The 26,283-nt window shown below is 46.1% G+C and overlaps 1 protein-coding gene across 4 annotated transcripts in view; it reads right to left on the reverse strand.

Moving 5' to 3' along the window:
- ITPR3 (inositol 1,4,5-trisphosphate receptor type 3) overlaps positions 1-26,283 on the reverse strand; it is a 174,376-nt gene that overhangs the window by 107,796 nt on the left and 40,297 nt on the right. For 2 of the 4 annotated variants that reach the window (XR_008306221.1, XM_053246289.1), the window contains exon 2: positions 18,258-18,328. Coding sequence is in view for 1 of the 4 variants with exons in the window: in XM_053246289.1 (XP_053102264.1) it covers positions 18,258-18,328 (71 nt within the window). In the remaining 3 variants the exon portion in view is untranslated. Of the gene's footprint in view, positions 1-18,257; positions 18,329-22,289; positions 22,390-25,122; positions 25,308-26,283 lie in introns of those variants that run through there. The other 2 variants (XM_053246290.1, XM_053246291.1) reach the window with 2 other exon arrangements.

Consider the following 26,283-nt stretch of genomic DNA (forward strand, 5'->3'; position numbering starts at 1 on the left):
TCTGTCTGCTAATCTTGTTCCTGCCAGCCTCTGCTTGGGCCAATTGGTGGCTTCGACACGCGCAAACCTTGTTTGACCTTTATGGACCTACTGCCGAGATTTATTATGAAACTCCTCTTTCTGTCTCCTCTTTTGCTTTCATCCCTTCTTTGTTTTCAGAGCCTTCAGCGATCGTTGGTGGATTGACTCACAAAGGCACTCTCTTCAGCGAAACTCCAGCTAAACTTAATAGTGTCCCATGGCGCCGTATGTGCTTTAACACTTATACCAAAGGCCTATGTTTTTGTTGTCACAGTACTGGTACTTGGAATTCCAAAATACAGGGTTATGTGGAGGCTAAGCCTCTTCTGGATAAATTGGGAAACTACACTTACTGCTCTGACTATTTCTGGCTGTGGGGTTCTCGGAATGCTTCTCATGTTTATGATGTCTTGTTCAATGAAACCTCATTTGTGGATTTGTATCCCACCTATCCCTTGCTCTTCCCTTATTATTCGGAAGAGGGTTCAATTTGTGGGGGTTGGCAGATGCGGGATCCCAATTTGTGGTTCTTTTTTATTGGGTGGGCTGCAAATTATCACCCCAGTAACTATCAATGTGCAGCTATTGGTTATTTGACTTTCCCCGCTCAGGTTGTTCTACCTCAGAATCATTCTCACTTGCATTCCCACAGTGAGCCTCGTCACCGTCGTGAGGCAGGACACTATATGGGGTCTAATTGTAATGATGAGGTTATTGTGGGAAAGCAACTGTCTACCCCTGAGGGTTCCAGGGTGGCGGGAGGTATATTTACTAGTCTTCTGACCTTGGGAACCTACCCTGGGATCCTTACCCAGGAAAACAGAAAGAGCATTTTGGGTTTGAATTGTCATATGGAGAAAATGGTTAATGCTACTCGCATCATTATTCGTTCCATTCAAGCTGAGGTCGAAGAACTGAATCAAGAACTGATGCAACACCGTGTGGCTTTGGACTACTTATTGGCCAAAGAGGGGGGTTATTGTAAAGTAATTAAGAATGGTTGTAAACTTGTATTTCATGATTTAAATGCAACTTTAGAATCTCAATTGCATTTGCTGGATGTTTCAATTCAACATAATATTGAGGGATCTGGTGACTGGTGGTCATGGCTGACCTCTTGGCTCCCTAGTCCCACTTAGTTTCGCTCGCTCCTACTGGGCTTCCTAGCTTTCTGTTTTATGCTGCTACTTACTTGCTGCTGTATACAATTCCTACCTCTGCTTTGTAAGTCCTGTGTGTTAGGTGTCCTGCTTGCACAACCTACGGAATTCCCCTTGAAAGCTGTCACCAGAATTTGATGGCTGCTTCTCCAGTGTTTCAGCAGTCATCAAGTGGGGGAATATGTAGAATTATGCTAGCTTTATGATAGTAGTGATGCATAAAGTACTTGGCTAACTCGCAAGTTTATAAAAATGCGGAAATAAGAAACAATATATTAATTTGTAACAGTGAAATACCTGGCTGAATCGCAAGCTTATAATGATCTGGAGATAAGAAACAATATACCAATTTGTACTAGCTCATTTCTGTAACCCAATGAGCCATGTGATCTTGACAAATTAGGATGCTTAGGTAATGCTTACGAACAGTATGTATGGAGGAACACATGAGTGAGCAACATCAAGTGTGCCCTAGCCCCACTCCCTCTCAAACACAAACAATGTTGGGAAAGACGCCAAAGGCCTGAAGAATCGGTGAAGACCAGGGGAAGCTGCCAAAGACTTTGTAAAGGAGAAAGAACTGGGAATAGAACAAAGAGATAGGATGAGTATGTCTTGTGATCACGGAAATGGAAGTGGACTGCAGATGTACCAACCGGAGTGGAAACTTCCCTTTATAAGTCAGGCAGGAAACCAGAAGACCCCCGGAGAAGCATCACCACGCAGAGTGAGGCCTCCACGCTTCTTCCAACACCCCTTTCAAAGATTGATCATCTTTGGAGTGGGGCTGGTGAGTATGTGTGTGCATGTGTGTGTGAATTAGGAGCTAGCTTGCTGTTTAAATGACTATAATAAACATGAATCATTGATTGACTAAAACCAGCTGGTGTCTGTGTCCGTTTTGCTGGGGCTACCTTGTTGTTGGGCCGTGCAGTGCTAAAGGACAGAGTAAATAAAGGTCCTACACGGCCGTTGCAGTAGAGGCATTGAGGCCGCAACAAAGAGGGGTACCAGTCCGGCAAACCATGGTTGCCTTAGAGTGGGGCCCCTAGATTACCTGTGCCCTTCTCTGTCAGAGTTGTGCCATCAGCCTTGGACGACGACCTACCGAGGTGAGGTCATCCAGGAGACCCTGCGGCTAAGGAGAGTCGAGTGCGTCCATGCCCTCCGCAAGGTGGTGGCGGCACCTCGTGAAGAAGTGGAGAAGCTTGTTTATTAATTTTATTATTATCATCATCATTATTACTATCATTATCATTATTAACATTTTATCTCCCACTTATTATTATTATTATTACTACATTTATATCCCGCTCTTCCTCCAAGGAGCCCAGAGCGGTGTACTACATACTTGAGTTTCTCTTCCCAACAACCCTGTGAAGTAGGTTAGGCTGAGAGAGAGTTACTGGCCCAGAGTCACCCAGCTCGCTTCATGGCTGAATGGGGATTTGAATTCGGGTCTCCCCGGTCCCAGTCCAGCACTCCAAGCACTACACCACGCTGGCTCTTCAAGGAGCCCAGAGCGGTGCACTACATACCAAAGTTTCTCCTCACAGCCAACCTGTGAAGTAGGTTAGGCTGAGAGAGTGACTGGCCCAGAGTTGTCCAGCAAGTATCATGGCTGAATGGGGATTCGAACTCGGGTCCCCCCGGTCCTAGCCCTAGTCCAGCACTCTAACCACTACACCTGTTGTTTGTGGGACACAAAAGATCGCAAACAGGGTCGCAACGGATCCACCTGGGTATCCCCAGGCATTGCTGTATGTGAACACACACCTCGGGATGGAGAACCCACTCCGACTGGTCCACTGTCTGGCAGCTGAGCCAGTCTGCCTGAACATTGGATGCGCTGCCCGGATCAAAGCTAGGTGACCTTCTGCCCACTGGGAAAAAAGGGGCATTGGTCGCCTTCATCAGGATGGATTTGGTCCGCCCTTGGATACGCATGGGCCCTGGCTATCATGTAGTTGGTTCTCACCAATACATGCCGCCCCTGTAAGCGGACTGAGAAATGGGCTAGAGTCAACCTGATGACTCTTAGTTCTAGCCAATTGATGTTGTGTAGGGCCTCCTGAGGGGACCAGAGGTCCTGCACTGAAGCTCCATGCAATGTACCCCCCCAGCCGGTCAGGCTGGCGTAGGTCATGTCAGTGACCCTGTTAGGTTCCCTCAGGAAGTTTCCTCTTGTCACTGCTGGGGAGGGCCCCCAGAGGTGGAACTGCTGCACTTGCAGCAGCAGAAGGCCCTCCCAAACAAGCAGTTGTGATAATGTCTGGAATGGCAGCGATGCTCACTGCCAGGCGTGCATGCCCCCTTGCTCCTGGCAGGCATTCTATGCTATCATGGACCACAGAAGCTGAGCCAGTGTCAAGACCTCCACCTGCGACTAATCCAAGGGCGGTCGGATCTGGCTGCAGATCTTTTTCCTCCTGTCCGTGGGGAGGATATGGCTGCTGCTCTGGTGATGAACCAGGCCCCCAGGTGCAGTAATGCATTGGAGCTGGAGCTGGTTCTTGGTCCCGTCCACCAGACAACTGTGTGACTGAAGAATATCATCCAAGTAAACATGGGCCCAGTGTCCCATGCTATAGCTAGGGAGTACATAGTGCTGTCACCCCCACATGCCCAGTCCAGGCAGGTTAAGAATGACGTACAGAGCCGAATCAGGCATAAGGCCATAGAATTGGCCAACTGGTTAGATGGAGTTTGAGGATGGGGCTAGTGCCAGCGGTCTATACACAGTGGCCCAGGCTGCAGGTTTTAACCTAAGAGAAGATTGCACTGGCGATCCTCTGGGGACCTAGGAGCCCTGTGGATGTCCATGACAGAACACAAGAAAGGGCCACCACCGCCCACTCCCGCACAGCACGAGACGATGCCCTCAGCACCGCCCTGCATCCCTGCCGCCCAGCACAGCACCGGCGGGGATTCAAACAGGCAACCCTCTGTTTGCCAGTCAAGCATTTACCCGCTGCGCTACCTAAGGCGGCTGCCTTAGGTATACCTCCCTCTTAGTGGCCACTCTTAAGTAGACAGTGACTGGGCCACAGAAGGGTCCACAGAAGCGACCACCCGAGGGAGGGGACAAGCACCATTGGCTGGAGGAACCAGGAATGGCTTCAACCCTCCTGGCTTCCCAGAAGGGGGGTGGTGCAGATACCCTGCGTGAAGGCCTGGAAGTGAAAAATAAATATGATTAAAAACCATATGTAAAGGGGCCACATCATAGATTGTGGGCTTAGCCTTAGAGAACTGCATCCCCCTGAGTGGGGGCGCCACAGGCCTGCCATCCACCACCGCACAGCTGAGCTGTGGGGTGGCGAGGAAAATGGCCTCGCCCCAACTGCCGCTGTGGTCTCCGAGATCAGGGGGGCCGTGGTGGTGTTAGGCTGAGACATAGCGATAGCCTGTGAGTTTCCGCTGGCAATTTCGGCATCAAGGGACCCGCAAGGTCGGAGGAGTCCTGAGAAGGAACCACCTAGACCTCCCCCTTCTTTGTGGTCCAGAGTGGGTGGACTCAGGGGCCAGAGAGAGTCGAGCCCCACTCCCCACTGCTGACCCACCAGCCACGTGCAGCCTCAGGCTTCCCCGCTGTTGCAGTGAATCACTGCAATCAACTTGTATCTAAATTATCTTGCTTAGTCATAGAGGGACTAAGCAGGAGGGCAGGCGTCTAGGAGATGGGAGGGGGGACCACCAAATAAATACAACGCTCTTCTCCGACAGAGGTTGCAGCACGGGAACAGGCAGCTCAGCATTAGAGGGCTCCATTATGGGAGCTGAAATCACGATCATCTCCACAGTGTGGCTGGTGGAGGGCTCAGAGGCTGCTGGAATAAATAGCTCCATTGTGGGAGCTGAAATCACAATCACCTCCACTGGGTGGCTGGTGGAGGGCTCAGAGGCTACTGGAGTAGATTGATCTCCGCACGCACCACTCACCTGTCGAGGATCCGGACTTACCGCCTCATGCTGTTGTCCATGTCTGGTAGTCTCTGTGGCCCGTCTGGCACATGGGTCCACGTTGTAGGCGCAGCCTGGTTGCCCGCTCACTGACCGCTGAGCACGGTAGCACGTCAAGATGCTCATTGAGCAGACACCTCTGGTCCTTGCGGGATATGTTATGCGCCAGGTCACTTGTGGCGTGGGTGAGGGGCCAGAGGCTTCGCCCAAACGCCAGCTCCCCATGCTTGGGAAGGGGGTTGCCAACCCCAGGTCGAGGCCAACCAAGGTTCTCCAACCAGGATCTGTCATGCGCCAAGGTCACTTGTGGCGTGGGTGAGAGGCCGGAGGCTTCGCCCAAACGCCAGCTCCCCTTGTTTGGGGAGAGAGTCGCCAACCCCAGGTCGAGGTCATTCAGGTCCTCCCATGTTGGCATCATGCCCAAAGTCCACCTTGCTGGCAGAAATTCATGTCTGCATCGCCCCAGCTGGGCAGCTCCCCCGTGTTTCAGAGGCCAGGCCAACCAAGGTGGCCAGAAGTGGGGATAAATAGGAAGCAACCTTATATTGAGCCAAAAATAGTTCTCCAGAATTTACTGAGGGATGCTGTCAGTGGCTGAGCCTGGGACCTTCTGCATGTTGCAGTCCTCCCACTGGCAGTAATCTAGCTCTCCTTTAGAGGACGGAAGAGAGTTGGCTAAGGCAAACCAGGGCAAACACTGCTAGGCAAAGGGGAGATTCGCCTTTGCTATCAAGAGACAGCCTCCTCTCCCCAGCTATTTAGCTGAGGTACTTCCTCCTCATTAAAGTGCTAGCCATGCTTAGAATTCATCTGGTAAATCCTATTGGTTGCTTCCTGAGAATTAGCATAGTAAGCTAAGCAACCAAGATAATTGCAGTACTTCCTCCTCTTTAACAGGAGGGGGATTGTTAGATGCTTAGCACTGAGTCATGGTCAAAGGTTAACCTGAGACCTAGAGGATTAGCATAGCCACAGGGGTTGAGGCAGGGATCAAGATAAGGGGCCCCTCCAGGGGCTGCTGCCTGTTGGAAAGGACAGGGAGAAAACCAGCCCTCTTTCCCCTGAGTGTAACTTGGGAGGTGGGGCTGGGGGAACCCTTCATTAAGTGGCTGCTGCAGCAGAATAGCACAATTTTAGGACAATTTTAGGCTTGAGCAAATTAGCCCTGTGCAGGAGGGAGGTGAGGCTGTAGTTGCAGTAGCAGGCAGGAGGAGACCTCACCTCACAATGATGCTCAGAGGAGTTCTAAGGAGCAATCGAGACTCTCAGTTTGAGGACTGGAAAAGGCAGTTAGGGTCCCTTGTCCCCCCCCCCCCAGCCTTTCTTGGGGGGGGTCTTTTCTTTGAGGAGCAGGGAAATTGCGGCGGCACTGTTTAAGGGCCTTCTTTTGACCACCCCCGCCCCAGTGCTTTCTATGGGAACCTGCTAAGGTGTCCCCAGGTTGCTAGCTGCCCATGCCCAGTTGTAGAAAGGGGAAAGGCTCACCGGTAGAAGGATGAATGCAGATTAGAATTTGGGCAGGAGCCCAGGTGTATGTCTGATCAGGAGCGAAGACAGGAAGGAACTGGGGAATCACACCTGAGCATGCTGGGAGAAGGGGGACGGACTTCAGCTACTTGAAAAACACCTGAGATTTCCTGTCTATCGGGAGCAAGGAGTGGAAGTTAACCATTTGTGAACCGTGACCTCCTACTTCGAGGGAGAAAAAAGGCCTCGCGGGCCGCTTCCAGCCCCCGGGCCGCATGTTGTGCAGGCCTGATATAGACACATGAGGTCCAAGAGGTACCCTCCCTGGTCCCAAACCCGTGTAAGGCCCAAACCGCTTTGAAAGTCAAAACCAGCATTTTGAATCTGGTTTGGAAGCAAACTGACAGCCAATGAAGCTACTGCCAGATGGGTGTAATACTTGTACATTGACTATCACCACAAGCATCCTTGTGGCAGCATATGAATAAACTGCAGCTTCTGAACTGTCTTCAAAGACAGCCCCAGCCATATAGAGTGAGTACATTGGAGTAATCCAATCTGGACATAAACAATGCTCAGATAACAGAGATCAGATCCAATTTCTCTAGGTAGGGTCACAGCTGGAGTATCAGCTGAAGCAGGTAAAGGCATTCCTGGACACCAACTCCACCTGGGTCTCCAAGGACAGCATTGGGTCCAACAGAATCCCCGAGATATAAACTTGGTATTTCAGGAGGATGGTGACGCCCCATCTAAGATCAGATCTACCTCATTACTGGTTTTATTGACCCGGTTTTATTGACCCAGAGCACCTCCACCTTATCTAGAATTTCAGATTCACCACCACCACCCATCCAACCCAGAACTGCCTCCAGACACTGGTTCAGGATGTTAAGATATCAGCAGAAGAAGAGAAATCCATGTCTCCGATTTATCTATTTATTCTGTTTCATGAATGTTTTAGATTTATATTCCACAATATGTCTCCAAAGGAACGCAGTCATGTCCAAAAGCTAGGTGAAACAATAGGCCCATTCATTGTATGTTCAGCACTCATACAACGAATGTACAGTGTATACTGGTACAGTCATTTTCATGTTATGTTGAATGCAGGTACAGAAGAACACTTCCTATCTGTACTATGCATTTGAAGGCCGTACCCAGGTTAACTTTTAAAATAAACACAGGTACAGTAATTCACACAAACACACATATGAGTGTACAGGTGGCTCTCATTATCCGCGGCCCCAGCACCCGCGGTTTTGTGTATCTGCAGTTGGGCAACAGATACCTGGCCTTGTTATTCGCGGATACAATAATAGTTAAAATCTGCCTATCTGCAGTTCCTGGGTCATTTCAGGCCACCATTTTGCTGAAAAAAAGCCATTTTGTAGCTCTTCGTTTGAAAAACAATTTCCCTGTGTTTTTTTGTTTTGTTTTGCTTTGATTTTTTGGAAAATCAGCAGGGGGGCATTGCTGGACACCTGGAGAGTATAGCACGGTACTTTATTTCACTTATTTCTGCTGGTTCATTGCTTTTGGGGGCCTTCTTTTGACCTCCAGGAACCTAACCCTCCCCGCCAATTCCTATTGACTTAAGGTCTTGTTATCCGCGGTTGCATTATCCGCAGTTGTAGGTGAGAATGGAACCCCCACTGATAATGAGGGCCACCTTTACAGACATCTGTACACTCGTACAGAATAATGTCTGTCTGAATTGGGCTTAAGAAACCCAGACAATGCAGGCAGGAGGTAGTGCTGAGGGAACAATATAGGCACCAGCATGAATTACACAGCGGGAGCAGAGTGACACGGGGCAATCTAGAATGTAGCTACCAAGGGCCCAAATAATTCTGAAAGTATTTATAGGAATCGCTGGTAATCAAAAGGAAGACTGAAAACAGCCAATGTGCAGAGCATGTGCCTGAAGGCAATGCATGAAATCTTCCAGCCTGGCCTGAATGGCTGTGTGACAAAGATGAGAAACTTTGACTCCAGGGCTGGCGGTCATCTCTCAGCTCTCAACTACACCAAACTGCCTTTTAGGGTCTACCTCACAGGTGCCAAATGACAGGGGTTCCTCTCCAATTATTTGTCTGAATAAGTCTGGAGGTGGTATAGGTCAGCCACAATGGCTACCAAAGCTGCGAGAGAAAAGGTCATCTTTTCCTTTTCAACAGTAAGACCAAAGTTTTTATCAAAAAGAAAAGGTCTATAAAAGAATAATTTAATCAGTTTTAAAACTTTATAAAAGATTTTATCAAAAAGAATAGGTGTATAAAAGCCCTACACAGCCCCTAGACAGAAGAAGCCCAAAGCATCCTAGACATTTGATGGGGTATGTCAAAGGCCAATAGTTGACAACACTGTTTTAATCCTGTGGTGTGAATAAATATAAACATAGAACACGAAAAGGGTTAAATCTTTTTATGGTGGCTGACTCCTGGGCACCTGGTATGTTTGTGTTGTTTCCTTTGAATGAACCTTTTTTGAATGAACCCAAGTTTCCTTTGAATGAACCTTCCCCAAAACTGGAACCTGGCATGCAAGATTTCAGGTCATGCACTTTCCAGGCAGTGAGATTTTCCTGGGTTTTATGACTAGTAATTTTAATGACAATGTTGTTCCTTGCACAGGTTTCACTGCAGTAACTTGGGGCTGCTCCTACTAAAATCCCATGACGTCAAGAGGGGAATCCACCCTGGAGCTGTGCAAGTCCAGGTGGCTTTGCATTTCAGGGTCAAGGACGCTAAATCCCAGGATGGCAATGTTTAAACGTCTGGTGATGTATGCAAATTGTTGCATATCCTTGTGCAGTTGCAAATTTCATTCTACTTCAGAAACCTTGAGTATGACCCATGATACAAGACTCAGAAAGCTTGCTTAAGAGAAATTTGTGACAGGTTAGCAGAATCTGAAAACATTCTATCCCAAGCTCACAGAGAGTGAGGTAGTTCTCTTCTGTTTTCCTGATGTTTCCATTCTGAGCTGTAACACAGGAAACAAAACAAGGATGAAGACAAGGACAAGGGACAGAAGCGCAGTGGGGGATTTTCCCTTCCAAAGCCTCAAGTCAACGGCAACAAAAACATCATCAGGCCAACATAAACACACCAGGTGGCAGTTGCTTTTGCAAACAGTATTTCTGCATCTTTTCCCAACTTAAACGCAAAAGAGAAACATGTTCAATACTATATATGGAACTCACTGCAGCAGGATATCTCTGAAACCAAAGGGCAAGCCTAAAAACATTAAATAAATTGGTGATATAAGAATAACCAGCAGTACAATAAAAGGTAAAGTGTGACTGTATAGTAGCCAGTGCAAAACTGACAGAGGCTGTTCTCACATGCAGCCTAACCCAGGCTAGGGACGCCCAGCCCAGGTTAGGCTTCACATGAGAACCACCAGGATCAGGACCGATCCCAGTAGAGCAGAGCCGCTGAGCCCGCTTTCAAACCCAGCTGTTAGCCAAGGTTAAGGGAACGAGCACTCCCTTATCCTGAGCTAACTGCTTGTGTTTTGTGTGAATTCTAATAGCCTGGTAGGTCGTGTGAATGTCCCCACAAGCTGTCAGTCATTCTATTTAAACAAAAATGAACTAGGAGATGTTTCCAGCCTATGAACTTTGTACTATGTTGCAGAATGCCTATGCTGCTTAGAATGTGCAATCTCTTTTCCTTTTGGTCAAAAGCTTGTGTTTGGGAATTAACAGGTTAGGTTTTTGCTTCCCCCATTAGTTTTCTGTGGCTTCCCTTCCCTCTGAAATGTAGCATTCTCAACCTAGAAATGAAGAATATAGCAATAGCAATAGCAATAGCACTTACATTTATATACCGCTCTATAGCCGAAGCTCTCTAAGCGGTTTACAATGATTTTAGCATATTGCCCCCAACATTCTGGGTACTCATTTTACCGACCTCGGAAGGATGGAAGGCTGAGTCAACCTTGAGCCCCTGGTCAGGATTGAACTTGCAACCTTCTGGTTACAGGGCGGCAGTTTTACCACTGCGCCACCAGGGGCTCCTTTTATATAATATAAACAATATAATATAATATAAACATGAAGAGAACAAAAAGAGGCTTCTGTGGAACTGATGTAAATTGTCAACAAGCTGAACAGGGCATCATAAATGCCTGTACTATCTATCTATCTATCTATCTATCTATCTATGGCTTAGGTGGTACATGGCACATCTTACAAGAGCTTGAAGTCTCCTCTTGTGAAACTTCTGGAGGCTCCTGGAGCGCATGTGTGCAGGAGGAGGAGGGAGAGCCCTAGATGGACTCCATGGTGTCGCTCATCACCTGCAGCTATCTTCATGTTGGGGACGGTGAAGGATGCGGGCCACCCCCCTCCACCCACTGCCGCCTTCAAGACCACAGGCCTGGCCTGCACTCGCTCACCCGCCTGCTAGGCTCCAGGCCAGAAAGGGCTGAGCAGACGATGGAGGGAGCAATGCGAGCCGGAACAGTTACCGCTTGTGCGTACACCTCTCCGGGTGGGGCCAGCCCACAGGGGCCGCCACCCACCCCCACCTGCCTGCCTGCTTGCTTGCCTTCCCTCCTGGCCCCTCAGCGGAGGAGGTGGTGGAGGGGGAAGACGACAACCTGCCGGGCATGGAATGCTGTTGTCTTACCCCTCCACTTCCTCTTTCCCCCTCAGCCACCACCACACGACTTCAAATACTAGCGAGTTAAGTAATTTTTGGAAGGGTGATATAGAAATCAAATAAATAAATAAAATAAAATAAAATAAAATAAAATAAAATAAAATAAATAAAACAGACACTAGCACTGTATCACCAACTCCAGAAACAAAAGTGTGACTCCATTCTATCTCCACAGGTTGATAAGCCTAGAGCTTTATAGAAAAGAAACCATTGCTTTGCAATGGCTTCTTGCAGAATTTTAATCTATGACCTCTGCTTGGACAGCAGGCTTTGAAAAAGAAAGTGGCACATATAAAGGTGTTCCACAACTCCACTGCATTGCTGCTTCTCACTGTGACGCAGAACAATTCCATGTCAAGTGGCTTCTCATTCCCTGTGACAGGAAAGGCTGGGAAAGAGACCCCATTGCGTAAGGAAATACTCAACAGTGAGAGGAACTGGACTTGTCAGGCTTGAACACAGACAAACCTGAAAGTGTAATGAACTTGGGAAAGAAGGCCAAAGAATATAGTTTGCTTGTGTGATTGCTTTGGCCCTAGCATCCTATTTCACAGGCCATGAGGCAACCAAAACACAAAGACAAACTTTGGAATTGGTGACTCCTGCATGAATAGAAAATAATCGCCAAAACCTGCATCAAGGAAGGGGTGGCTGAAGCAAATCAAACAGGATTAGTACATCTCTTCAAATGCTAACTGCACCACCAAAGAGCTACGGTATTTATCTCCGGCTCCCCCATTTCCACATTAAGACAAATGCTTGTGGTTCGAGGATGTCAGCCTAGTTTTCAATAATATATTTGTGCTACCCAAAGTTGTAGCTAGGAAACGGGGGTCTAGTAACCTCAGGCATATTCCAACTTCTAAAGCACTTCCCTGAATGTTCAACTTTTTATTTAACTAAGTCTCTAACCTTTTTACTTTCAAGCATATCAGGCAGTATTCTTCTCAAAAGTAGGGATGTGCATGTAACATTGTTTGCATTTTGTTTTGAACTCAGCACACAGTAAATGGGAATCTGTCCCTCCCAACACAGAACGCATATTTCAAACACAGTCCAAAAATGGCCAAAAAAGAATCACAGACCCAGAATCCACTGTCAGCCACATGCCTGTGCTGCAGAAATAATCATTGGCACAAATTGTTCTCCACACACAACTATGGCTCCTTAATTCCTAGTATTACAACCAGGCGTGGAGCCAGCCGAATGGCAGCCTGTGTCCAGCGTTGACCGGTGGCCCCTCTAGTGGCACCCCATGCGCATGATATCATGCACACGAGGGCATGGCGCAGGCTCCGGAGAACCCCAAGCAACATCTCCCGTGCCCATGCCTGGGCTCTGGAGAGCCCCGAGAGAGCTCTCCCTCCGAGGGAGAGAAAGGGAAATAAAGGCTGTCAGGCAACAAAGGCTGCCTGAAATGATCGGGGGAGAGCTTGTTCAGGGCTCTCTGAAGCTCAAGGCCACCCCCTTGTGTGCATGACATCACATGCATGGAGGCCTTTTGTGGCCTTTTACACTGGCAGCCCGGGTTCTTTGTACCCATTTGCATAATGGTGACTCTGCCCCTGATTACAACAGCTGCCACAGCAGCACCCTTACTTAGCAGCAAGCATAGCCTTAAGCTCGACTAGAGCAACCTCAGGGACATTTTGACTGAGTACACCTTGCAATGCAGATTGCATAGCAGACCAGAGCTGTGAATGAAACATAAGTCAGTCTCAAGGCCAGACATGGAGCTCATTACAGCAATCACCAAGAAATATCACACACACACATACACACACACAAGCTACCACTGTCCATTTCTTGCCACAACATTATTTCATAAAAAACAAATCACAACTCAAGGAAGGCAGGTACTCAAGTTCTGCCTTTGTCAATCTGAGATCCAGCAAAACCAGATAGTTATAGCAGCAAAAGCACTGTATACTATGTGCTGAGAAAACCACAAAATCAAACCTTTCTTGATTCCTTCCTCCTCTCCTCCGGATGTATCCTCTTCAAGAGAGGCACACTATAAGGGCTCTCTCTCTCTGCCTCCCAGTCCCTTTGGATACATTTTGAAATTCCATCCTTTTGGGTTCCCCCCTCACTCCTCCCTTCCACCAGCCAATAGGGCACAGTTGCCCATGACAACACTTGACTTGTATGATAACAAGCCAACCAAAAAGCAAAGAGATCACAAGCCAATCAGAAACCAGTGCCAGAAAACCAATCAGCAAGGGGAAAACAGGCCTCCAAAATGACACTTGAAACGTCAAAACATTTCAGTCGCAACAGTTGTTTTGTTCCAAGCTTGAAACAGGTCCTTTATTAAAAGGGCCTTTTGTTTTGAGCTGAAAACAAGCTGTTTTGAGTTGAAACGTTTTGACGCAGCAACGTTGTGCACATCCTACCAAAAGTTCAGTAGCAGGTAAAACTGCTCTCAGCTTCCCTCACTCTTGCCAATAAGTGCAAAAGTATTAATTTGACTAACAAGCACTTCACACTTCTTTTTAAATATAAGCGTATTAGACTACTTGTCTATATGTTTTTGCTTTTTCACACTATTTCCCTTCCACTTTGCCTTAGGAGAATATTTTACATTAGTAAAGCAAATTCCATTTCTGACTTTGAAACAGATTTGTGTAAACACTGGGGGTCTCAAACAGAATACTCTACTTTTATTTTGGCTGAGCATGATGGGAGCTGTAGTTCAGCAATATCTGGAGGACCACAGGCTGGGAACTCTTGCTCTAGAGTGGTGCTATCATGCGGTCAGCTTGTAAGAAAGAGAACTGATGGCCTGATTTTTTTGCTGCACTGCAGTGTCACCACTGCAGGTGGCCAGAAGGTAGTATGGCAGCTTCCAGCTTATCATAGAGGGTCCAACAAGCCAAGAGGGTCCCATTTGTACCTAAAAGCTGCTGACTCTGGCCAGTGTGAGCTGCTTATAGACTGCTTGTCACCACTTGATTCTCTGCAGATCTGCCTGCCTCCCTCCCTGTGGGCCACAAGCTCTGTCAATTCACTAATGCTCTCCCGATGGCTATTCGCTCCTTGGTCTCCATCATGGCTTTAAGACTTGGCTTTTTACTAGGGCTTTTATGTGATTGTCTCCATTGCTGCCTCTTTGTATATTGTATGGTATTTTTATGTATGTATTTTTTTAAAAATTAGATTTGTTTTTATATTTTAGCATAATATTTTAATTGGGTAATTTTTACAGTCTTGTTTTAATTTTTTCTATGTAAACCTCCTTGTGGTTGTTTTTAATGAAAGGCGGTATATAAATTTAACAAATAGATAGATAGATAGATAGATAGATAGATAGATAGATAGATAGATAGATAATGTAATACTCAAATCCTAAATATTCTTACTGATTTATTATTCTAAGCATTGATATAACATTATGGTTTGTTGTGATGTGCCCCATCCCTGCCTCCATCCTAAACACTTGCTGGGCTTCAAATCTCACTAGCCTCAGTTCTGTACTCCTCTGCTCTGTTGTTGTTGTTTTTTTCTTTTAGATTATCTACTCTTCTTGGCAGGGTGGATTGTTGAAATCAAGGTGATTTAAATCACAAGATTTCATGAGATGAAACTGAAATGAAAACCCATGTTTGATTGGGAGGATGCTGGACTAAGTGTGTGACAGGGAGTCATAAGAACAGCCCTGCTGGATCAGGCCCAAGGCCTATCTAGACCAGCACCCTGTTTCACACAGTGGTCCACCACATGCCCCTGAGAAGCCCACAGACAGGGGGTGAGGTCATGCCCTCTCTCTTGTTCTTGCTCCCCTACAACTGGTATTTAAAAGAATCTTGTCTCTGAGGCTGGAGGTGGCCTATAGCCACCAGACTAGTAGCCACTGGTAGACCTGTCCTCCATGAATTTGTCTGTTTCTTTTAAAGCCAACCAAGCTAGTGGCCATCACCACAACCCATGGCAGAGAATTCCATAGATTAATTATGTGCTGTGTGAAAAAGTACTTCATTTCATCAATCATAGATTTCCTGGCCTTCAGTTTCATGGGATGACCCCTAGTACGAGTGTAGTGAGAGAGGGAGAAAAATTTATCTCTGTCCACTCTTTCTAATCCATGCATAATTTTATACACCTCTATCATGTCACCCCATAGTCAGCTCTTTTCCAAACTAAAAAGCCCCAGATGCTGTAGCCTTGCCTCATAAGGAAGGTGCTCCAGGCCCCTTTTCATCTTGGTTGCCCATTTCTGCACCTTTTTCAGTTCTAAAATATCCATTTAAGATACAGTGACCAATACTGTACACAGTACTCCAAATGTGGCCACACCATAAATTTGTATAAGGGCTTTATCATATTAGCATTTTTATTTTCAATCCCCTTTCTAATGTCATTAATTCATTTTTCAGAAATTGTAAATGATGGTATAACATGTTTGTGATGAGATCGAATTTTAACTAACTATCTATCTATCTACTATATTATTTATTTATTTACATGAGAACTGGAAATCTAGAATTATATTTATATATTTTCAAAAGTCTAATTTAAAGAATCCAATGTTCTTTAATGTTTTTAAATAGACTTTTATCCACCCAGATTCTTGGGTGGAGTTGCCCCTCTCTCTGTGTAGCAACTTGCATGAGGTGGCCCTGCTCTTGCGTTGCGTGCTGTCTGTAACACAAAGTAACAAAAAGAGCCCTTCCTTTAAGCAATTAGTTCTGAGTTCTCATTCATAGAAAGCCAGCATGGCTGCTGATCAACAATAGCTGTCAACGGAATCAAAATGGAGGAAAGGTGGGGTGGAACACATGAAGCCAAAGTTTCCCTTAAAGTACCAAGCAGATTTAGGGCAACAGACAAAGCAATTCTCCACCATGTCTATTTTAGCCACACCTGTGGTTTTGTTTCCATTGATGTTCAAGTGGAAACATCCATTGCAAGGTGAGAAAGACACTCCACCAATAGCCTTGGGGGGAATGTTCCTCCGACTGAAGCACAAAAGATTAGTTTCACCTTCCCAACATTCTACATTCAGCCAATCTTTTTTACAAAGCCCCCAATTTAATGGTTGGTATTAATACAGAATTCTGCTGACTCTTGCAATAAGCCAACAGAGTTCATCCAGCACCCAGCAAAGACTAAAACCCAATTACCTAATATAATATACACAAAGGTTATACAGTGCTTGAATTCTAGGAAAATACATACAGGGGTCCTTAATGAAACCCACATGACCCATCCATGACCAAATCACATGACTCCTCCCACTTTAGTCATACCAAGGCTTCCATACAGCCTTCTAAAAACAGCATCTAAGGGAGCAGAAAAGTAATCTGAGCACTAATTAGCTCTTCAGTGTCCTACTAATACTAATTTTGTTAGCTCTATTCTTAGTTACTTGGGCATAAGCCAACTGATTGTACAGAAGATAGCATTAACAGTGGTGTGGTTTAACAGATAGCACTTTAAAAAATAAATATGAGAGTTACAATCTATCTGATTAAACGGCTTATATATGTAACCATTTTAATTTTCAAGTTTGCTTTTAAAATTATTAATATCATTTTCACTTAGTCTATCTTCAAATAATTATTTGATGGAGTCACTGTGTCAGAAAATCCAGCCAGAGAAATAATTCAAGTGACTTTAATATGCTCAGATATCCAGCCATTCAATAGGTGTCAGAGAACCAATTCAAGCGTCTAATCATGCTATGCTTGGCATTGGTTTGAGTGGTTTCTCTGCTGCCCAGCCTATCGCTGAAACACACATAGGCTGTGATCCAGCATCATGCATAAGAGGAGCAGAGTAGAGAGTGTCCTTTCATAAGAAGCCAGTATAATATCCCCTTTTCCCATCATGGCACATGATACACCACTTCTGTGCTAAGTGTGCTGTATATTGGGAGGCCCATCCTCCTCTATGGTTCCTCCATGCCTCACCTGAGGGTATTCAACAGCCTGCTCTTGACCAGCTTCGCTCTGCTCCCACAAGGAGTAGCTGTGTTTGGGTGTAGGCAGGCAGGAGTGGACTGTTGATGTTCTAAGGTAGCCAGCCTGAGGCTCTCCACTGTTGTTGTACAACTCTGATCACCCCCAAATTCAATTGTGGCTGGGAATGATGGGGGTTGAAGTCCAACAACAGCTGGAGAGCCTCAGATGGGTACCTCTGCTCTAAAGTGAGGTGCAAAGGGGCCTCCATTCAGAAGGATTAACTGCTCTGGCCAAAACAACAGCACACTGAACCCAGAGGTGGCCTGCTGAGGGAGAGGAGAATACATTGGCTTCTTATGAGAGTTTGCTCTGAACCCTGCTCCATTCATAAAGGATGCAAGACTATAGCCATAGTCTGTTCACATTCTCTTCCACTTCTCCATTCTGTCTGACACAGTGCTGTAAATAGAGTACCAATTAAACTTTCATTTGTTGCAGTAACAATCTGCTCCACTGAAAGTGCTAAAGCAAGAGTAGGCATGGAATGCACCACGAATGAACCCCAGTCATTTGGAACGATGTTGAGCCAATGCGAACCAAGTAAAGCATTCAAAGATGATCAGATTTCACAGACATTCTCAAAGAGTGCAAATCCAAACATGCTAAACTGATTAACAAGTTTGAAACAGCCAGTCTCATCTTTAGCTTGTCAGTCCTGACAGAGAAAAGCTTTAAATTCCATGGATTACACAACACAACACATAGGAGACAAGGAGAGCAATGGGAGATTGACTTGGGAGAAAGTATTTTCTTTAGCTCAACTAAATTAGAATCAGTAGAGGTAGGCTTGTAATAGTGATTGCTGTTTAAATGTTTTAATTCTGTTTTTAATTTGTACTGTTTTTACTGTAAACTGCCCAGACACATATGTTTTGGGCGGTAAATAAATGTGTTAAATAAATAAAATAAATAAATACGAGCCTGTACCTAAATGGAAAAGAATTATTTAGAGAACCTAAAACAGCACCAGATCCACCAAAAAAGGCAAGCCTGATGGCTTGATCTCTTACCTCGAAACTTCTTGGGTGGATTATCCAGATCACCAGCTGCTGGTTCCACCACACACCGATCATCCACCAGTCTGAAAAAACAAGCAAGGAAATATTCAATGATGAGTTTTTACTTTGACCTACAGTCATTTCCATGGGCCTCAGCAAAACTCCTTCTGCTCTACTCTATGTAACACCTGCTAACTGAGCAAAGAGACACCTTTGCAAGTGGTGGTGGTTCTCTTATATTTAGCAAGGGGAGAACAGCTCCCCTTGCCCAGCATAACATCTCTCCAGCAGCTGTTGATGGTGCATGTGGTGGGGAGTTATTATTGTGGGCCCTTTGGGAGAGGGAACCATTTTCTCTTACCTTTTGCTATGTAAACCATAATGAGAAAAGTTTTTATTAAATAATAACTAGTAACGACAATAATAATTTATCTATCCATTTTACTTGTTATTGTAGAGAACAGGGTGAAATTTATCTGTCAAGTCTGGAAAAATAATTCAAATTCATAATTCAAATTCCTAGCACTAGTCTCAAATTCTGGAGAGTCAACATCAAGTTATTGGGTATTAGTCCTGCATAGAGCCGAAACATTTCAGTGCTATTCAGCAACATCAATTTTCTCAGTACCCAAACAACCAAGCGTTAAATAATAATAATAGTAGTAGTAGTAGTAGTAGTAGTAGTAGTAATAGTAGTAATAGTAATAATCATCTCATAATAAACTCATCTCATAATGAAAGACCCAGCAAAAGGTGCAGTTCCAAGTAATTATAGACCGATAACCTGCCTGCCAACCATGTTCAAATTATTAACTGGAATAATAGCAGATGAAGTAATGCAACACTTATTAACTAACAAACAGCTTCCAGTTGAACAGAAAGGAAATTGCCCGAACACCAGAGGCACAAAAGACCAGCTGCTGATTGACAAAATGATTTTAGAAAATTGCAAAAGAAGAAAAACAAATCTACGTGTTGCATGGATTGACTACAAGAAGGCCTTTGACTCATTGCCTCACACATGGATACCAAAATGTTTAGAAACAACTGGTGTCAGCAAAAACATTCAGATATTTATTTTTTAAAAAGCAATGAGCATGTGGAGTACACAGTTAACAATCAATGGCAAGACACTTGGACAGGTTAGCATTAGAAGAGGTATTTTTTTCAAGGGGACTCACTATCCCCTCTGCTGTTTGTAATCGCCATGACCCCACTTTCACAAATACTAAACAAAACAAGCCTTGGATACCAAACATCTATAACATCAAGTAAAATCAACCATCTGCTGTACAGGGACGATCTGAAGTTGTATGGAAAGTCCCAGTCAGAAATCGAATCACTGCTAAACACTGTCCGTATATTCAGTAGCGATATAGCAGTGGAGTTTGGACTAGACAAGTGTGCTGCATTAATAATGAACAGAGAAAAAATAAGAAAAACAGAAGGAATAAAACTGCCCAATGGAAGCAAGATCAAGAACCTGGAAGAGAAAGAACATTACAAATACTTGGGCATTCTCCAGGCTGATAACATTGCACACACTGAAGTTAAAAGAAAAATTGGAAGTGAATACATCAGGAGAGTGAGAAAAATCCTCAAGTCCAAACTCAATGGTGGGAACACCATACAAGCCATAAACACCTGGGCTATACCTATTATCAGATACACTGCAGGAATAATAGACTGGACCCAGGCAGAGCTAGAGACGCTAGATCATAAGACCAGGAAAATCATGACCATCAATCATGCTCTACACCCCCGCAGTGATGTAGATAGGCTATACCTCCCTCGCAAATCAGGTGGAAGAGGAATGCTGCAAGTCCATCAAACAGAAGAGGAGGAGAAAAGAGGCCTTGAAGAATATATCAAGGACAGTGAAGAAGATGCACTTAAAATGGTCAATAACGAGAAACTATTCAACACCAATGAAACAAAGCAGGCCTACAAGAAAGAGCAAGTCAAGAGCCGAGCAGGAAAATGGAAAAATAAGCCACTGCATGGTCAATATCTGCACAATATAAATGGAACATCAGACATCACCAAGACCTGGCAGTGGCTTAAGAATGGCAACTTGAAGAAAGAAACAGAGGGTTTAATACTGGCTGCACAAGAACAGGCACTAAGAACAAATGCAATAAGAGCAAAAGTCAAAAAATCAACAAACAGCAAGTGCCACCTTAGTAAAGAAGCAGATGAAACAGTGGACCACCAATCAGCTGTTGTAAAAAGATTGCACAGACTGACTACAAGCAAAGGCATGACAAGGTAGCAGGGATGATACACTGGAACATCTGCAAAAAATACAAGCTACCTCTAGCCAAACATTGGTGGAACCATAAAATTGAAAAAGTTGTAGAAAATGAAGATGCAAAAATATTATGGGACTTCCGACTACAAACAGGCAAACATCTGCCACACAATACACCAGATATAACTGTAGTCGAGAAGAAAGAAAAACGTCAAAATAATTGACATAGCAATATCAGGGGATAGCAGAATAGAAGAAAAAGAAATAGGAAAAAACCACAAAATACAAAGATCTACAAATTGAAATTGAAAGGCTGTGGCAGAACAAGACCAAAATCATCCCAGTGGTAATTGGCGCCCTAGGTGCAATTCCTAAACAACTTGAAGAGCACCTCAACACCATAGGGGCCACAGAAATCACCATCAGCCAATTACAAAAAGCAACTTTACTGGGAACAGCCTATATTCTGTGACGATATCTATAACAGCAACAACATTGATAATAAAATTCAGCCATCCCAGGTCCTTGGGAAGGACTCGATGTCTGGATAAAACAAACCAGTCAATAACACCTGTCTGACTGTGTAAATAAATAATAAAGGTAATAATAAAATATGTATATACTGCTTTTCAGCAAAGAATTCTCAAAGCAGTTTACACTGCAGAAGGTAAGAGATCATCATTCCCTGTCCTAAAAGGGCTCACACAAACTAACAAGAAACGCTAAGGAGACACCAGCATAGTGGTGGGCTGAATAGAGATAGCGGCTACCACTTTAAAAAGTGCCTCTTGGCCCACTCAGCAGGGGCATATGGGATTTTGTCGATCCTGTGTAGAAATGCCAATCACAACGGTATATAAGAATTACTATTTATGTAGATCTGTTCAGGACCTGTAACAAATCGTAAACTCTTGTGGTTTTGAACACTGAACATTTTGGCCAGACATATTTTCTTAAATGTTTTATTAAGAAGTTGTTCAGGATCAATGATTGTAAATATATAGCCCCTAGAGCTAATATTGTTAAACAAAAAAAGTCTGTATCTTGTAACAGCGGGGCTAAAGCTTGAACGTGTGGTTATCATCTGCCACTGGCAGTTCTAAAATAGACAACTTAACACCAGCTTCTCAAAAATATAATCATGTGCTGAAATCTCAGAATGGTTTTTACACAAATGTTATGGCTCTGAGGAGCTGTTTCATTATTTTGAACATCCGGAGTTAGCCATACCAGGCTCCTGAGTCACTCACAAATTTAATTAATACATCATTTTTCTGACGGTACATAAATCAAAGTGTTCGCTTTCAATATAAGTATCAAACCAACATGTCCATTATGTAATAACTATTTCCAAACATCCTAAGAATTACAATTCCTTGTTTCACATTGAAAATTACAGTGATTGTTATTGACTAGCTAAGAGCCAGTTAATATGATAGACTGTAAACCAAAGAAAACCACAGGGCTCTGTGGGCACCAGGAGTCAAAATCGACTTGACAGCACACATTACCATTAAAAACCATTAAACTTGCCCTACACTCTTGCTATAGCTGCAGGCTCCCACCCTTCTCTTCCCCTCTCATGCATGGATTTCCCCTCTCCTTCCATGGTTTAGGATGGGGTTCCCAACATTTTTTAACAAGCATACCCCTTCTGTTGCAAACCTCCAGTTCAGATACCCCATAGAGATATTGTGGTGTGTGTGGAAAAAGATTTAAACATGACAGCTGAAAGACAGGCTACTCCAGTTACTGGCTCACACCCACACTAAGTTACTCATAAGGAGTCTCACTTAAATTAATTGCAGTACTTGGCGCTAATTTTCTAAAGCCTATCAGTCAGACTGAGGTGAGCGGTACTTCACAGTCAGGGTGAGGTGCGGTCCTGTCAACTTCAGCATGTAGACAGACAATTAGAAGCAGAGGGTGAGGTTCTTGACTCCCTCCCCTTCTGCAGCAGACACATCACTGAGGCTTCAAGCCAGCAATCTTCAGGAGAGGAAGAAATCATGTGGCTGCAGCATGCAGAGGCAGGAGGACTCTGGGTACCCTCTGGGAGCCCTTCAAGTACCACTGGGGAACTAGTACCCCCAAATGGCAACCCCAGGTTTAGAAAACAACATTTTGTCATGGTTGCCAAGTTGGGTAAACTATGTTTAGCACAAGCCATAATTTGCTTCCAAATCATTATTTGAAATCATGGTTTGAAGGGGATATGGAAACCATGGAGATAATCTTTACTTGATCTAGCAATAGTTTGCCCAATTATATCACAGCAAACCATAGGAGGAAAGAGGAATTCATGTGTAGGAGGGAAAGGGGAGGGGGGCAGGAGGGAGGGAGACAGCCCACAGGACCTTTTTGATCCTCCAGACTGGGCCTCTTTCTCTGACTTCTACCTAGTCCTTTCCCCCCCAAAAAAACTGGGACTCAGTACTTGCACACAGCATTCCCACACCTACACTTATGTGCTCAGAACCCTCCTCTTGCTGCCCATGATTACAGAGTTTGTTTGCAGAGACTACTTCGGGACAGATTGTAATCAGAATGCAGGGGCACCCCAGTGTTTTGCATCACAGGAAGAAACTCTCTGGGAGTACATCATTTGTCTCTGCAGACAAGCTCTGTGACCATGGACAGAGGAGACAGGATATCAAAGCACATCAGCGCAGGGGTGGGGCTTGCAAGCACACTCTTGTGTACTGATATATGTGTACTGGGATGCTCTCGTATAATGATATATGTATACTGGGATGCTGTACTGCACCGTCTCCACTTTTGGAAACACCTGAAACAATGCTTCTGCCTCTCTTTTGGTGGCTGATCTTGGTGCTTTCCAGGCTAGCTGCTCAACAGCAGCAAAATGCTGCTGTTCAGACAAATCGCATTTGAAACGTAAACAGCAGAGGGAGCAGTCTTGCAGAAACTAACAACCCGAAAAAACAGCAACCTTTTTACGCCGGATACACAACATCATAACACTATATCGCAGCAATTCAATTAGAAACAAGGCATCAGAAATGTAACCGCACCCTGCTGTCAGCATAGGGACTGTGGTGTCACAACACAGGAAATGTGGAAGCACAATTCAGAAATCTGCTGTGACCCCGTTGCAGGGTGTAATCTGGAAAGCGCCCAGCTCAGAAACTGCAATCAGCCTTGGCCAGGACTCTGTTCCTGCAACTACCAGAGGCATTCTTACCCTCCAACCTTGGGGCCTTGGCCTCCAAGGTCCAGGGGAACCTCCAGGGGGGCCTCAGGCTGCCACTCTGCATCCACTGCGCCGCTGTGCCAAACCACCAAAATTTACCTTAATTTTAGCTGCCAATGTGCATGGCCAGGGGCAGCGGGTGGGGGTGAGTCGAGCAGTTCTCCCCCACACCCCGTGGCAGCAGCAGTGGTGAGCGGAGCAGCTGCTGGGCCTGCCTGCCTGGCCCAGCGGCCCTTGAAAATTGCAAGGCACTCCTTGCAGTTTTCAAGGGCAGCTGGGCCAGACGGGCAGGCCCAGCTGCCACTCCACCTGTCGCCGCCACATGGCAAGGGGAGGCCTGCTCGGCTTACCCCCCACCTCCAGCCACACACACTGGCGGCTAAAATTAAGGTATATTTTGGAGCTTTGGAGCTGAGCAGTTCTCCCCCACACCCCGTGGCGGCAGCAGTGGCGAGCGGAGCAGCTTGTGGGCCTGCCTGCCTGCCTGTCTGGCCCAGCGGCCCCTGAAAATTGCAAGGCGCTCCTCGCAGTTTTCAAGGGCCACTGGGCTAGACGGGCAGGCCCAGCGGCTGCTCCGCCTGCCGCCGCCATGTGGCAGGGGGAGGCCTGCTCCGCTTACCCACCCCCCACCCCTGGCCGCACACACTGGCGGCTAAAATTAAGGTAAATTTTGGGTCTTCAGAACAGCGGGCACAGGGTGGCGGTAGGAGGCCCCCCAAATTCAGGGGGGCCTCACGGATGGTGCAGGGTGGTGGCAGGAGGCCCTCCAAAATGCAGGGGGGCTAGTGGTGGGGCGGCCTCGTGGCGGGGGCGGTCCGGGCACCAAAATTACCTACATGCACCACTGGCAACTACTATTAGTTTAGATGCTCTGATGTCACATCTTAGACTCAAGAGATTTCACAGAAGGCCTGTCTTTGGGCCTTACAGCTCACTGCAAGTTGAGTTTCAGCCATCTTGGGCAACCTATTTAGCACTGCCTTCATGCCATGGCCTTTCATGTGATGCCCTGTGGGTACAAACTTCTTGAACATTTTGGGGGGCTTTCAAAGGAAGATAAGACATGCTGCTAATAAAATTAGATCATATCTTTCCCATGCTTTCTCAAAGCCTCAGGACAACATATCCAAAGGGCCTCAGAAAAATGCAATACACACACCAGGTGAATGGAGTGACAACTTCCGACCCTAAAGAAACTGTTTCTGCACTGAGCACAACAACTGAGAATTCACTCTCCCACATGTCCAACACTCCTCTACAACCACACACTGCAAGGCACAACTAGCAATAGCTGAAAGCTTTCCTTTGAGCCGCTTGTTTGTCATTATTCATAGTCTCATCACAGGACCCCTGGGAAGTTTCTGCAGAATGCAGAAGTTTGAAAAACACTACACTAGAGGCTTCCCAGCACTCACCATGTTACTATCTCTGATTCGTGTAGCCCTCTAACAGGTGTGTAAACAAAAATATGCATCTGATACTCCAGGGCGTTTTCTGGACTACAGGTTTTGCAATGGGTAAAGCGTTGCAAAGTGTGACGGAATAGTGCAACGGTTTAGAATCAAGAGCAAAGGGTTATTCAATGCTTCATTGTAGACTGGTGGCCATTCATATTTTCCGTCCACTGCAAGGTGTTTTCAAGGCAGGAGCGTCCATATTCTCCTTTGAAACGTGTTTATCTGCCCCTCCTTCTGCTCCATTTGGGCCAATGGAGTTGCGGGGGTGGGGGTGGGGGTGATGTGAAGATTTTTTTTTAATTTCTCGGCTGCCTTGTGCAAATCCGCCAGCAGGGGGAAGCGCCATTCCAAAACAAATCATTGCATCCTTGTCCATCATTGCACCCTTGAACAAGTGATTCCAGTGGGGGGGGGGGTTAATCCCATGGCAGAGAGGGAGCCATAACAGGAGGGAGCACCAACCCCAGGGGAAGTGGCTGCCCGGCCCTGGCCCTGAGCCTTCTGCCCCTGCCTGCCTGCCTGGAGGCTCTGCTCCGCAGGGTTGGGGAAGGCGGGCAACCACTGCCCAAGCTGCCCGGGAGGAGGCCTGGTCTCTGCGCCCTGCACCCCCTCTTCTCCTTCGCTCCTTCGAAGCCATGCTGCTGCTGCTGTGGCTGCCATGGGGAGCCCTGCTCATGCTGAAGCGGCTGCTCCTTTGGCAGCAGCGGCAACTGGCTGCATCGCGTGCCTGGGGTGAGGAGCAGCCGGCCAGCCAGGCAGCAAGTGTGCTTTCCCAGAGCTGCTCCAGCATCTAGTGAGAGGTGCGAGGCTCCCAGCAGCTTCTCACCCCAGGCGCACGATGGAGCCAGGTGGGGCATCCACCTCGGTGTGAGGAGTAGGAGCAGCCGCCTCGGTGTGAGCAGCCACCTCGTCAGAGGAGCAGCCGCCTCGGTGTGAGCCTAGCAGGAGGCAGCCGGCAGCCGCAGTATGGCCTCAAAGGAGCGCCTCTACAGCACTGGCTGGAAGCATTTGTCGCAAATGCAGGGGAGGGGGAGAGACATGTGAGAAAGGAAAAGTGGCACTACAAATGGCCAGATGACAATGCAGAGACCGCTTTGTCAAAACACAGGCAAAACGGAG

The sequence above is a fragment of the Hemicordylus capensis genome, chromosome 4 (assembly GCF_027244095.1).
Source record: "Hemicordylus capensis ecotype Gifberg chromosome 4, rHemCap1.1.pri, whole genome shotgun sequence".
Classification (NCBI taxonomy): Eukaryota; Metazoa; Chordata; class Lepidosauria; order Squamata; family Cordylidae; genus Hemicordylus; species Hemicordylus capensis.